The 14,810-nt window shown below is 43.2% G+C and overlaps 1 protein-coding gene across 2 annotated transcripts in view; it reads right to left on the bottom strand.

Annotated features, from left to right (window-relative positions):
* Positions 1 to 14,419, bottom strand: part of mdn1 (midasin AAA ATPase 1) — a 138,591-nt gene extending 124,172 nt beyond the window's left edge. For both annotated transcript variants that reach the window (XM_077711400.1, XM_077711401.1), the window contains exons 1-9: positions 14,168 to 14,419; positions 11,099 to 11,325; positions 10,722 to 10,946; positions 9,208 to 9,315; positions 8,902 to 9,088; positions 8,178 to 8,387; positions 4,888 to 5,019; positions 1,561 to 1,664; positions 792 to 906 (exon numbers count right to left, since the gene is read on the bottom strand). In XM_077711400.1, the coding sequence (XP_077567526.1) occupies positions 792 to 906; positions 1,561 to 1,664; positions 4,888 to 5,019; positions 8,178 to 8,387; positions 8,902 to 9,088; positions 9,208 to 9,315; positions 10,722 to 10,946; positions 11,099 to 11,325; positions 14,168 to 14,263 (1,404 nt within the window). In that variant the 5' untranslated portion in view covers positions 14,264 to 14,419. The remainder of the gene's footprint in view (positions 1 to 791; positions 907 to 1,560; positions 1,665 to 4,887; positions 5,020 to 8,177; positions 8,388 to 8,901; positions 9,089 to 9,207; positions 9,316 to 10,721; positions 10,947 to 11,098; positions 11,326 to 14,167) is intronic.
* Between the last annotated feature and the right edge of the window lie 391 nt (positions 14,420 to 14,810).

Genomic DNA, 14,810 nt, shown 5'->3' with positions numbered 1-14,810 from the left:
GAAATGAAACAGTGGATTGAAGTATGGTGCTTCTTTTTTCAGGAGCGGCCCTCGAGGACCAGTTTGGAGACCTTTGGGTTAGCGGCTCAGCCGCAAAGCTCTGGACTTAAATGCTGGTCACGTCAACCTTTGCATGTTTTCCCTGGCCTGCATGGGTTTCCTCTGGGTACTCCAGTTTCCTCCCACATTCCAAAAACATGCATGGTAATCTGATTGGAAACTCAAAATTCCCCTAGGTATGAGAGTGAGTGAGCGTGAATGTTTGTCCGTCTCCTTGTGCACTGCGATCGGCTGGCCATCGATTCAGGCTGTCGTTGGGCAACACGGACTTTCAACTCCATCCACAAATTTTCTATGGGATCTGCTTTGTCTTTGTGATCATCGTCATGCTGAGAGTCCAGGCCACGTCTGATCTTCAAAGTCCGTGGTGATGGAAGGATATTTTCACCCCAAATCTCTAGATACATGGCCACATTCATTCTTTCCTTATTTGGTGTCTTTTTGACAGGTCTCTGGCCTTGTCAAAGTGGAGTTGGGACCGTGAGAGACTGAGGTTGTGGACAGGTGTCTTTAATACTGATTGGGTTAAAACAGTTGCTATTAATACTGGTAACGAGTGCAGACCTCGTTAGACCTCATAAGAAATTGGAAATCTTTGACAGCCAGAAATCTTGCTTCTTTGTAGGTGACCCAATACTTATTTTCCATATATTTCCACTCCAATTTAGAAATAACTTCTTTAAAAATCAAACTGTTATTTTCTTGGGGGTATTTCATCTATGAATACCTACCGTCTTCAATTCTGTCCTGGTCATGTAATCAATCTCTACCTTGGTCCAGTACTTATCAAGCAATGTTGCATTGGAGTTTGGGGGTTTGTGCCGACTCCCACCACTGTAATGAATCCTGTAAAAATAAATGAATACAAAAATTTAGAGGAAAAAAAGAGAATCCTGAAAATACTCACTTAAGGTATTATGATACTTTGGTCACCGTATTTTCAAACCTATAGGGCGCACTTAAGTCTAAAATTTTCTCTAAAATGGTTGATGCCCCCAATCGGTCGGTGCGTTTTGTCTGTGCGCTAAACTAAAATTTTGTATGGCCCTGACCGTTTGAGTGACTGATTTTATTTCTTACCGACACACTACTTATTGCTTTCAAAGCAGTGGACGTTATATACGCTATATACTTAAAGAAACAGCATATCATAGCTATCTATACAGAGGAAATGCCTGGAGTGAATGACAACACAATGCGGGTGTGAACACTCGGGAAATGGACTGGTGCCATGGAATGAACACAATTTAACGGCTTTGCTAACAGTGCCGCTACATTGATCAATTGGAGCCTAGTGTTGATTGGCACATCACAGTAGGGGGTGCTACTTCAACCAATGGGAGTGTTTTGTTTGCACGTTCTTGTTTTTGACATTACCTCGAATCCACTGGCACATCACAGTTTAAATTACACCAACACTAACTCTAGGGCTGCTTTAGTCATAATTTTTCTTTTAATTAGACTCCTTTGCGCTAGTAAAATTAGTAGTATTATTCATACCTTCTTGTTGCGAAGAACTGAAACCCAGGAGATATGTCAATACAATCTTCCCGTCCTGGAATCATTAATGTTTTATTTTCCATCAATGGAATGAGCACAGATATCTTAAAAAAACAAAAAGCAATAGTTCAGAGTTTGTTTAGACAAGTGGGGACAAGTGTAATGTACTGTATCCTCTATTAGTTGGAAGAAAGAAAAATAAACTTGAACAATAAGGCTGGAACTTGATCACACCTTGTTTTTGGCTTGTTTAGCAACAATAAAATTTAAAAGGCATTCCGAAACGACCCCTTGGTTTGCACCAGGTGTACATTCAAACAATCACAAAGTGGAGGAATAATCTGATATTACAAACAAGTCTTATTCAAAAAAATAAAAATACAGGGGGGTGCCAAAAATCCTTAAACCCGAGGGTACCTACTTGGAAGTACAGTGGTGCATCTACTTATGAAATCTCTTTGTTCCATTGAAGTAACTTTGATTTGTATGAAGTAGAGTGGCATTTTACATCTAAATCAGGCATGTCCAAAGTCCGGCCCGCGGGCCAAATAAGGCCCGAGGACAAATTTTGACCGGCCCACGGCCTCTATCATGAAATCAATAATACACGGCCCGCCAGCACTGTTGACCACAGTATAAAATAAATGTGTACAAAAAGCTATTTTTCACTTCACCAGAAGATGGCAGTAGCCCTGTGGCCGCACTCTGGCCGCCGTGACCCTTGCGTCATTGTTTCAGCCCAGCCCATTTCTAACATGTAAACAAAAAAAGGAAAGTTGACCGGGAGGGCCGCCGCATCCAGGAGAAGTGGAAATTTGAGTATTTTTTCACTGAAATACGAAACAACTGTGTCTGCCTAATTTGCCAAGAGACTGTGGCTGTTTTCAAGGAATTCAACATTAAGAGGCACTACCAGACGAAACATGCTAGCTACGACAAGCTAACTGGGAACGAACGCGGTGAAAAAGTGAAGCAACTGGAAGCTGTTTTAACGGCACAGCAAAGCTTTTTCACAAGAGCCCGTGAGTCAAATGAAAATGCCACAAAGGCAAGCTACGAAGTGGCAACGCTAATTGCAAAGCACTGCAAACCTTTCAGTGACGGTGAATTTATTAAAGACTGTGTAATGAAAATGGTTGAGAAAATTTGTCCCGCGAAGAAGCAAGAGTTTGCCAATATTTGCCTGGCTCGTAATACTGTGGCACGGAGAATTGAAGACGTTTCATTAGATATTAAGAGACAGTTAGAGGCAAAAGGAACTGAGTTTGACTTTTTCTCGTTAGCGTGCAAAGAAGACCTGGACTACATACTGCAGTAAAGATCCCAGTATCACCCTTCACATTAGTGCAGGCAAGATATTTGTTAAGTCCTCTGAGTTGAATAAATTCTTAAATCTCAGTTCATTATTTTTTTTGTGATGGTCAAAATCACAGTTTGAATATGCAGTGATCATTGTTTTGTTTTCAGCACTGTTCCTACAGTGAGCATATAATAGTGAATAATATGTGATGTTTCACATGAACTTAGATATCCTTGATAGTTTTCTTATTTTTTTGTGGTTTGTGATTTCGGTAAAAACCTAAATGTAAAAAAAATGTAAAAGTATGCCATTTGTAATTAAAAAAAATCCCAAAAAGTTAATTTGCATTTAATGTTAATGGTTCAAAGAATGTCAGGCTAAAAGTCGGCCCGCACATATTTTCACCTTACCAAATCTGGCCCTCTTTGCAAAAAGTTTGGACACCCCTGATCTAAATGATTAATTTGTTAAAGGCATGAAAATACTACCAACTAAAAACTATAAAAATGGAAATACCAATTTTGGATAAGGGATGTGTAAAAAATAAAATAAAAGATGAAAAAATAATTTACTGTCATGCCTCGCCACTTGGCGGCTTCAGTATAGTATTGTTGAGTATCCCCAAATTTTTTAAATGAATTAAATAATTAAAAATCTTAAAAATTGTGAAATTATCGCGGAAACAGCAATGGAGCCTCCTTAATAGACCGGGCCGCCACCGAATAAAATGTAGGAAAGGACCAAAATTTCAAAGTGGAAGAATCTGTGACTGAAAAAAAATCATCCACAATTATGACAGATCACCTGAGGAGGTTGATCACTCAGCCATAGATAAGGCCATGAAGCTGGCGAGGGTAGGTAGGCTAGCTGAGCTACTCTGACTTGACTACGGAGTGGTGATCGCGAGCCAGTCAACCTCCCAAAATGAGAATTTAGTTGATATGATGAAATCGGTGAGTGAGGATGAAGGACGAAGATGAGGAAGAGGAAGAACGTGGTCTGAGAAATGTGGTACGCAGTTTCCAACAAAGGGTCCCTGAGATTGATAAGAAAATGGCCGAATTTGCCTTGACAGTGTCATGTCAGAATTAGTCATACATCGTAATAATCCAAGAGATGAATCGGAATATAAAGAGATTAAAATCAAACTATTACGAGGTTAAAATTGAAATCTGAAATCAAAGATTGTACTACAACCAGATTGAAATCATAATATTATGAGATGAAAGTCATTTTTTTTGTTTATTTTTATGGAAAGTAAACCGGCAGCTCGTTGGTTTTCCGGGCTTCAACTTTTGTCGACGTTAAGTCTGTTTGAGCACAAAACGGCTCTTCTCGTAAATGTTAGGTGGTTGAAGTAATATTGGGAGGAAAAAAGTCGTAATATTGCCAGCATTAGGGGAGATGGTGATTTCTTTTACTTGGCTTTACAAGCAACCCCTCAGTTTAATATTGGTTGTTAACTTTTCTAATAACAATCCAAATTTATTGCTGTGATCTCATATGCCTTGCATTGTCACAAGTTGAACCTTGAGAAACCAAGCAACTTCCCATTCACATAACACAAAAATAGGCAAACAAAATGACTAAACACAATACACATTTTTCCTAAATATTTCTGATTTTAACATTTAAAAATGTATGACTTGGTACATGTAATATTAGGATTTCAATCTTGTAATATTAAAATGTATCTCTGGATATTGCAATGTATGACTTCTTGGGAGATCATTTCCCACGGCACACTAGATAATCTCACAAGATTGGAAAACACAAACAATCTTTAAAAAAATTGATTAAGCAAAAATTGTGATTAGTATTTGTAAAACACTGATCCTTTTGCCGTCCGTATCAACCACCCCTACCGTGTAGCTGGGATTAAGCCATATGTGAAAATAATGTGGTCGCGGTTACACAACCCATTCTTCCAAAGCAGAGCAGGTCAAGTCTTCTGGTTAAAAATCTTTTTTTTCCAATATTGTTCAGCCCAACTATTTAAATTGACATTTTCAAGGTTTTTAACTTACCACATCAAGCGGAGCGTGGTCAATGTCTTCCAATAAAATCCACATGCCTTTAGAAACAGCCCGTGTCAACGTTCCTGGTTGCCAAATAAACTTTCCTGGTATATCTGTGCAACGGTACATCCCAAGCAGCAGCTGAATAATTGAGAACATTGAGAAATTTAAATATTTGTTTTTGTCATTGGGTTTGCTTCCAAAAAAAAATGTCTCCGCGTTGCATGAAATAGACCAGGGCGATAAATCACAATGATAACTATTAACCAATAACTTTTGTCAACAATAAAAGGATAATATTCGATAGGCTTAAGCGGCAATTACACGACCCGGAGAACAGGGGACTTGATATGACGTGAGCGCTAGTTCCAGACCAATATTTGGTAGAAAGAGGATGACGGTAAGGAAAAGCTGTTTAAAGCATGATTGGCAAAAGGATTATAACACAGCCAAAATGAGCGATTATGACAACTGCGAGCCGACCCAATAAAACAGGGGTGGCCAAGTCCGGTCCTCGAGAGCCCCTATCCGGTCTGTTTTCCATATCTCCTTACACCAGTGGTCTCAAACCGGTTCCACATAGGGCCGCAGTGGGTCCTGGTTTTTGTTCCAGCCGATCCAGTGCCAACATTTTAACCAATCAGGTGTCTTTAAAATAAGTAACACCTGACTGTGTCCGTCTGTCCTTCTGTCCGTCTGTCCTTCTGTCCGTGTGTCCGTCTGTCCGTGTGTCCGTCTGTCCGTGTGTCCGTCTCTCCGTCTGTCCGTCCGTGTCCGTCTGTCCGTCCGTGCCCGTCTGTCCGTCCGTGTCCGTCTGTCCGTCCGTGTCCGTCTGTCCGTCCGTCCGTCCGTGTCCGTCCGTCCGTCCGTCCGTGCCCGTCCGTGTCCGTCCGTCCGTCCGTGCCCGTCCGTGCCCGTCCGTCCGTCCGTCCGTGCCCGTCCGTCCGTCCATGCCCGTCCGTCCGTCCGTGTCCGTCCGTCCGTCCGTGTCCGTCCGTCCTTCCGTGTCCGTCTGTCCGTCCGTGTCCGTCTGTCCGTCCGTGTCCGTCTGTCCGTCCGTGTCCGTCTGTCCGTCCGTGTCCGTCTGTCCGTCTGTGTCCGTCCGTGTCCGTCTGTCCGTCCGTGTCCGTCTGTCCGTCCGTGTCCGTCTGTCCGTCCGTGTCCGTCTGTCCGTCCGTGTCCGTCCGTGTCCGTCTGTCCGTCCGTGTCCGTCTGTCCGTCCGTGTCCGTCTGTCCGTCCGTGTCCGTCTGTCCGTCCGTGTCCGTCCGTGTCCGTCTGTCCGTCCGTGTCCGTCTGTCCGTCTGTCCGTCTGTCCGTCCGTCCGTCCGTGTCCGTTCGTCCGTCCGTCCGTGCCCGTCCGTGTCCGTCCGTGCCCGTCCGTCCGTCCGTGCCCGTCCGTCCGTCCATGCCCGTCCGTCCGTGTCCGTCCGTCCGTCCGTGTCCGTCCGTCCTTCCGTGTCCGTCTGTCCGTCCGTGTCCGTCTGTCCGTCCGTGTCCGTCTGTCCGTCCGTGTCCGTCTGTCCGTCCGTGTCCGTCTGTCCGTCCGTGTCCGTCCGTGTCCGTCTGTCCGTCCGTGTCCGTCTGTCCGTCCGTGTCCGTCTGTCCGTCCGTGTCCGTCTGTCCGTCCGTGTCCGTCTGTCCGTCCGTGTCCGTCTGTCCGTCCGTGTCCGTCTATCCGTCCGTGTCCGTCTGTCCGTCCGTGTCCGTCTGTCCGTCCGTGTCCGTCTGTCCGTCCGTGTCCGTCTGTCCGTCCGTGTCCATCCGTCTGTCCGTCCGTGTCCATCCGTGTCCGTCCGTCCGTCCGTGTCCGTCTGTCCGTCCGTGTCCGTCTGTCCGTCCGTGTCCGTCTGTCCGTCTGTCCGTCCGTGTCCGTCTGTCCGTCCGTGTCCGTCTGTCCGTCCGTGTCCGTCTGTCCGTCCGTGTCCGTCTGTCTCCGTCTGTCCGTCCGTGTCCGTCTGTCCGTCCGTGTCCGTCCGTCCGTGTTAATCCATAATCCAAACGTTCACACCTGCATTCTGTTAGCCTTCATGCCTGGCATTTCCTCTGTATAGGTCTCATGTGCTATTTCTTTGAGTATTGAGTGTATCTGAGGGTTAAAAGCACTACGAGCACACGGAATTCAAATGCCTAGCCCAGGGGTGGCCAACCCGCGGCTCCCGAGCCGCATGCGGCTCTTTGCCCGGTTTCAGGCGGCTCTTACGTCCATATCAAAGTTTGTATTTGTGTTTTATTTTTATTTGTGTGTGCGCTTTGCTTGAGTTCAATACGGTATTTTCGTCCAATGCGCATGTGCTTGGGATGAAAATACCTCAAAGTTTCCCAGTAGGAGCAAGGTCATTTGAGTAAACGTTTTTGACAGAGTGGGAGAGCTCCCGTGAACCAGAAGCGACAATAAACGGCGTCGCGCACACAAAAAGTATCCCAAAGGTCGAGCGTCGGCTGAAAAACCCACACCCCCTGCGAGGCAGACCAAGGCGAGAGTGCTCAGCCAGGAGCAGCCAATATGAGAGCGAGGTGTACACCCACGTGGTGGGCGCGCTAGTTAAAAGCCATTCATAATAAATGACAGCTCACAAGGAGCGAATGTTGCGCAAAAATAGGCTCTGATTTTATGACAGAAGTCCCACTAAGTAACATGCATAGTAAAAGAAAAACGCTATTGTAAATTATATTTTTGTTTGTGGACTTGGTTGAACTGAGTGTTTGTCTGTGTGAGACAGTGCACACAATGTTCATTGTGCTGTGCTGTTAGTACTGTAGGAGTCAATTTATGTCATTACTATGCTGGTGTGTGACATTTACAATAAATCTGGCCGAGCAAAGGTATGTGTGTGATGTGGCTCTTTGCGGTAACAGTAAAAAATGTGGCTCTTTGCGGTAACACAGTAAAAAATGTGTCTCTTTGCTGTAACACAGTAAAAAATGTGGCTCTTGGTCTCTGACTGGTTGGCCACCCCTGGCCTAGCCACTCATCTGGGATGTTTTGAATTGATTCTTGGTAATGCTAGGAATACTTGGGGAGGTTATTTTTAGGGTGAACGTCCACGGGGTCGATTGCAATAAGTAGCGTGTCAGCAAGAAACAAGGCGCACCGATCGATTGGGTGCATTGACCATTTAGAGAAAAATTTTGACTTCCAAGTGCACCCTATAGGTTTGATGATACCGAACTCTGTGCTAAATATGAAATTGAACATCAAAACCCATGCATTTTGGGGGATTTTAGGCACTCATCCGAACACAGCCAAAAATATTCCAGGGAAAAAAAATTCAAGTTATACAAATTTACAAGGTCTTACCTTGCTATCAGTTTGATCCCCAAGCTGAACCTTTAAAATATTTCTGGTTTTTGCATGACCGGTCAGAGTCGCCATGAACTCCACCAGAGCTGTTTTCCCACATCCTATCGGTCCCTCAAGGAGTACAGGTTTATGCGAAGCTACAGCCAATGTCAATCTTTTCAGATTGAGACAAGTTGAGTCGACTAGAACAATGTCTTTTTTAGGGGCCTGCAAAAAATATTCTAAAATTAAATATCAAAGTACAAGCAGTGCAACATGTATACACTCACTTTGTGAACAGACAATAAAATCCATTGACTATTAAAACTAAGGAACTCAAGATAATTTAACTATTTGCTTTGTGATGAAAACAATGAAGAACAACTCTTGCCGCAATGTGGCTCCCTCCTTCAGTTGAGGTCTAGTAAATCTCATCACGGCTCTGTGTGCTCCGTCTGATCCGAAGTTATTGAATGTATATGGATTAAATCCCACAACATTGTTGTTATTTCAGAGTGGTGCTTGTGCATGACAATAATGACTATGGAATATGGTGATACGATCAAAGCAAGCGAACATGCTCATTTCTGTTCAGACTGCTGTGGGCCAAGCCACACAAAGGATTCATAAATTTGGACCCCAAATTCGGAAGTTTTCTTCTTTTCTCCCCAAAATCATGGCTGCCTTTTGACTCAGAGCCCAAGTTGCGACTTTTTTTCCAGCCCTAAAAATGTTCTCTTACCTCTTCTGTTTGTTGAAGTGATATCCGGGGCAGAAGAATGCCACATATTGCTAAAACATTGTGTGATAAGTCCTTTGACACAAATTGGCCATGGGTGTGCTTCTTTTCATTTTGCCACAAGATTGATCCTTCATTGGCTAAAGGCAAGGCCCTTTCTACTTCCAATTGCTTCATTTCTTCAAAATCTCTTCACAAGAGAAAAAAAATGTGAAAAGAAAAACAACAACAAAATGCTCTTAATGTTTCTGAATAATTTATTAACCATAATTCATTGGGACAAAAGAAAACAATTCAAGAAAACCATACCTGATTTTCATTTGCAAAAACTCATCACTCGTCAGAATTTTCTTCAAAAATATGTTTTTTTGATTATCAGTCATCTGAGAAACCGCTGCTAAACAATGAGCAGTGTACCTGTAACATAAGAATTCAGTGTCATTTGGTCGGGGCTAAAATGACAAACTTCACAAAATATGGTACAAGTAGCTCATCAGAATGGATTTTAAACATTTGAAAAATGACAGCGGTCAGACTTAAATGCCATTTCAACATTAATGCAGGTTACAGCAAGTGAAATTTACTGGCCAACAATCACGAGGGAGGGTTGGAGTGGAGTTTCACTTCACCAATTTTTATTAGACTGGACCTCAATGAGCTACACCCTATATACCTTCTGTGGAGTATAGAATGTATTATAGTCACTAGGATAGAATTTTGCAGAGCCTTGGGGAAAAGTTCCATCATGACACCTTTTAGTTAAGGGGGTGTCATCTATCACGACACTCCCATTTCTTTGTCTACTTTTTCCCGCCTCAAGTTTGTACCTAGGTCACATGACCCTTTGTTAACAAAACCAGCTCAACTGTTGAGGTAGGTAGGGATTCGAACTGGTCACGCTGGGGGATGGACTCATTTCCCAGAGCTGGCTATTCTGACACCTCCTTCAGCTGAAGTCTTTGAAAATCTCATCAAGCCGACTCTGCGTGTGCTACCTCTGATCCAAAGTTATTGAATGTATATGGTTCTAAACCTGACACCTCTTTGTAAAGTCAGCCAAACTGGCGGTCTAACGTTCAACTTGTCCCCTCGGGTGTCGCCACACCAAAACAGTCGATCCCCATGATTAAAAAAAAAAAAGAGCACAAAAAATGTTTTAATCCCATTTCACTGATGGCAAGATAACTTGTTAGCGTGATATCCCTGGTGTACGGCATCTTACACTAATCTAAACCAGTAGCGCCCAAAGTGGACCAGAAAAAAAATCCGGTTAGAATTGCATATGGTATATTATTCAATTTTCAATTGCCAGGTTTTCTTGAAGAGTGGAGGTCATGAATGTGAAAAAAGACATTTATCATTTAGCAGATTCTATGGGAATGAAGCTCAAGATTCATCAGGGGGACAGTGTCTCATTTTCTGAATCACAAGGAGCATTTTGATGCTTCAGCCTCCGGTTTTAACTTGCTTGATAAAATCGTATTTTCTCTGTGACTTACTATCGTATTTACTTGAAAATAGACTGCACGCGCTTCCAAAAATAAAAATACAATGTAATGAAGCCGCGACTGTTTAAGTGGTGAAGAATCACAGCAGTGTACTTAAATGTGATTATATTTGTAAGCGTATGTTCTTCTTTTGGCAGTCAACTATCCCTATGAACAAAGATTTATGAAATTGAGCGAGATGTTAGCAACAGATGTTCCATTTCTTCTCTAAAATCGATAAACTTCCCCACAATTGATCCTTCTCGGTTCTCCTTGTAACATTCAACAATGTGAGGCACGGCACACAAGCTTTTAGCTTTGAGTAGAAGTACTTACCCTCGTACCAGGGCATCATTGACTTGCAAAAGGGAAATACATGGACTCCAGTTCCAGAGCTTTCCAAAGTTGGAACAATCACTCTTGACAAAACAAAGAGTTGCGGCCATGATGTCACGCAGTTTCATTCGCCGAGGACCGTACTGAATACTTGATGACTCATCATTGGTTAAGAACAGTCTCTGAAAGACTGGAGGAGCATGATTGAAGTACCTTGTGGCAAAGCTGGTAATGACAATCAGAAAAGGGTATTAATTCCTCTTTATTTAAATAATTATTTATATTATTCACCTATAGGCAATTTAGATTATATTCTCAGATACGAATATTAAAAAATAGATATACATATTTTTCAAAAGTAAAAGAAATACACTTACCCCTGGGCATCAGGGCAAATGCAAAGAAGTTTGCTGAGGGCCACACACAGACGCTCATGAAGATCGTGGTTGATCTTACCATTTGCCTTTACCCGATGTGCATTTCGCTCCAGTAAATCCAGAACAAGAGGTCGCAAATGTCTTGCAATTAGTAATGTGTAATCCTTCTCCAACAGCAATTGGGCCAGGGTCTCTAGAATACAGTGTTTGTCGCGCTGGCTCCATGTCTGGAGAAAAAGCAAGTAACTTAAAAATAATTTATAACAAGTGTGTATACACACACACATTTATAGAAATGGGTGTATGTGTGCAAGTGTGCGTGTATGTGTGTATGTGTGCGCGTATGCATGTATGTGCATGTGTATGTGCGTGTGTATGTGCGTGTGTATGTGCGTGTGTATGTGCGTGTGTATGTGCGTGTGTATGTGCGTGTGTATGTGCGTGTGTATGTGCGTGTGTATGTGCGTGTGTATGTGCGTGTGTATGTGCGTGTGTATGTGCGTGTGTATGTGCGTGTGTGTGCGTATGCGTGTATGTGCATGTGTGCATGCGTGTGCGCGCGTGTATGTGTACGTGCGTGTGCGTATGTGTGAGGGCGTGTTCTATCGCCATTCCTATCCCTAAATCAAGGCCTTCTCTGCTGGCCTAAGAAATATCTGAATCATACATTATATTTTGTCCATCAATACTTGTTAAATAATTCAAAATTGTCTGTTAGCTTCCTTTCATTGCTTTCCCCCTGATTGCACTACTTCCAGATGCGTCTTCATATTGAAGCATTTAACCAATCACATTTCAACCATTATTTGTTGCCAGTGTCAGAAACCTGCCTCAAGGCATTCACAATCAGTTCTGCAGGCTCTGCTGCATTAAACAAGCGTCGTTAAGACTGTTGCTTTAACCAATCAGATTTCGAGTTGGCAACACCAGAATGCCATGTCGCAGGCCTAGGGATACGTCATAGCCTACTCGCCGGCGTAGGGATACGTCATCGCTTTCACCAACTATGATTGGCTAGCCAGAGTGAGGCAGCTAGAGCTCGCAAGCTCAATCCACAAAGGCCGACAGAGGAAAACAAATGCATTTGGTTGCAGATTTGCTGGCAAAGCTGTTTTCCAGACAGACTTTTCAAGAAAAAGGCTGGACAGCATTAAGATGGGTCAGACACCTCCAAAGCAAGCAAGCCTGTCGCAACCGGGAGCGAACATTTTAACCAGTAAATCGATAAAAAAAACTAATGCCAGAAATACGACAGGATAGCCTCGACTTTCAGCATTAGGTTTGATGGTGATAACAAAGGAGGAAGAAAGGAGGATGGATATTGTGTATAGTTTATAAAGATTTTTGGTGAGTACAATATAGCTATATTCCTAAATTATATTTCATATGTATGAGGTTATTATTGATGATTTTTGTATGTGTCGCACCTGTAGCTGCAGTAGCCATAAAAGTTTTTGAGGGTCGGATTGATTAGTTGAAGGCGCTACGAAAAACTGCATGGACCGCCACTGGTATGTGTTTATGCGTGTATATATATGGATATATATACACACAGACCCCCCCCCCCCCCCCCACACACACACACACAATGTGCGCGCACACAACCCTCCGCCCAGCCGCCCACCGATATTTCTCTCCCTCCACGACCCACAGAAGTTTCGGGGATTCCAGAAAAATTTCCAACCTTCTCCATCTTAACGCAAAGCCACGGTGCACTTTTTGATCTGCCTCGGCTGAGAACAGAAATGATTGTAATGTTTGCCACGGATGAATTTACAGGATTATCTCCCACTGAGCTCCTTGACTTTCTCTTGTCATGTCAGGAGGGGATGAGTCGACCTACAGAGATGAGGCAAACAGTCTTTGTGGTGCTTGGTGAACAATCTCATACTGAAGACCAAGAAAACTAAAGAAATAATCCTCGACTTTCGCAAACACAGCACAGATCTGGCCTTCTCCTCATACATGGAGTACGTGTAAACGGGGTCCAGTCCTATAAATTCATGGGGGTGCACGTCACGGAATCACTCTCCTGGTCTACAAACACCACGGCAGTAGTGAAGAAGGCTGAGAAACAATTCCATTTCCTCAGGTTACTCAGGAGGAACACCTTGGACACTTAGCTTCTGGTAACCTTCTATAGAACCTCTATGGAGAGCATCCTGGCATACTGCATCACATTGTGGTACGCTGAAAGCACGGCAGCAGACAAAAAGGCCATGCAGAGAGTTATTAACACTTCCCAGAAGATCGCCGGCTGCTCTGCCTTCACTGGAGGACATTGCCAGCCCTCGTTACCTCAGCAGAGCCAGGAACATCATCAGGGACCCATACCACCCTGGTCACAATCTGTTCCAGCTGCTGCCCTCTGGCAGACGCTATAGGTTCCACAAAGCACGGACAAATAGGCTTAAGGACAGATTTTAGCCGGTAAAATGACACAAAATCCCCTGTGAGTAAAGACTTAGGGGTGAGGTAATATGAAAAGACGTTGGGCGGTGATCTGCCTCCTACTGACTAACTGAAGGTAGACAGTGAGAGGTAAGTGATCCTCTGGGGGAGGGGGGGGTGGGGGGTAATGTGTCCATCCAATGGCAGAATGCCAAATTATGAGTCCGGAATTATCACTTATTTGGGTCTTTTGAGGACCATATTTTACTCACCAAAAATGCTTTTAAACTGTACACAATATCCATCCTCCTTTCTTTCTTCCTTCTTTTCTTATCGCCATCGAAGTTAATGTTGAAAGTCGAGCCTGTCCTGTCGTATTTCTGGCATAGTCCGTCTTGAAAATGGGTATCTCCCGGGTATTTTTAAGACCCTGAAGCCCCTACGTTGCATTAACATAATACTTAGTATACAAAAAAATCTTAATGAGTGGAGAGTGCTTTGATTTCGTTTTTCCGAATGTTTTTTTTTATCAGGACACGTGGGAGCCCTACCTCAACACAGCAAAATGCCCAAAAAAAAGTACGATATACACCAGGGTTGTCGTTTATACAATACTATGAATGGGCAAAGTAAAAACAATACGGACATTTGTCATAACATAACTAACCAAAAACATACCTGTTTTGAGAGAAATTGACGAAGTTCAGAGTGACGTTCATTGATGTGATTACATATCGTTCCTAGTGTCGATATGCTAAGTCCTAATTTTTCCATCCTGTCATTGACAGTCTAAAAACAACCCAGCGTACCCTATATTATACAAATTTATAAAACTTCCGGAGCAGAGTTGAGAAAAAAAAAAGTCAATTTTGTTCCGCACATCATATAAGCACGTTCCTGAACGAAAACTTTCCGCGTGTGAAAGGCTAAACAACAACTTCCGAGTGAAGTTAACTACTTCCTTCTCATGATGAATCACAGATATGTTTCTAGTAGAACAGAGCCGTGTAGGAAGAACTTGCGACACACTGAAATCGTCGCTGAGAGGTTACGTGGATCACAAGGCTCGTGTGAAGGCGTATAAAAAAATCCCGCCGAATTTCCTGGTTCTCAAAAAGCCCCAGATCAACCATGGATCAAAATTTTAAACAAGAAAAAAATCGTTAAAATTCGGGAGAACCAGCTAGGACCTATTTGACTTAGAATCATTTTCAAATAATTAATCTGCCCAGACATGAGACCACATTTCTGGTAAACGACATTAAATGATGAAATAAAATTACTGATCTTAAATAAAAAAATACCTGGGGATTTTTAAACA

Source organism: Stigmatopora nigra, unplaced genomic scaffold, assembly GCF_051989575.1.
Source record: "Stigmatopora nigra isolate UIUO_SnigA unplaced genomic scaffold, RoL_Snig_1.1 HiC_scaffold_26, whole genome shotgun sequence".
NCBI lineage: Eukaryota > Metazoa > Chordata > Actinopteri > Syngnathiformes > Syngnathidae > Stigmatopora > Stigmatopora nigra.
Note: the sequence above shows the minus strand (reverse complement) of the source record. Positions and strands in the feature narration are given on the sequence as shown.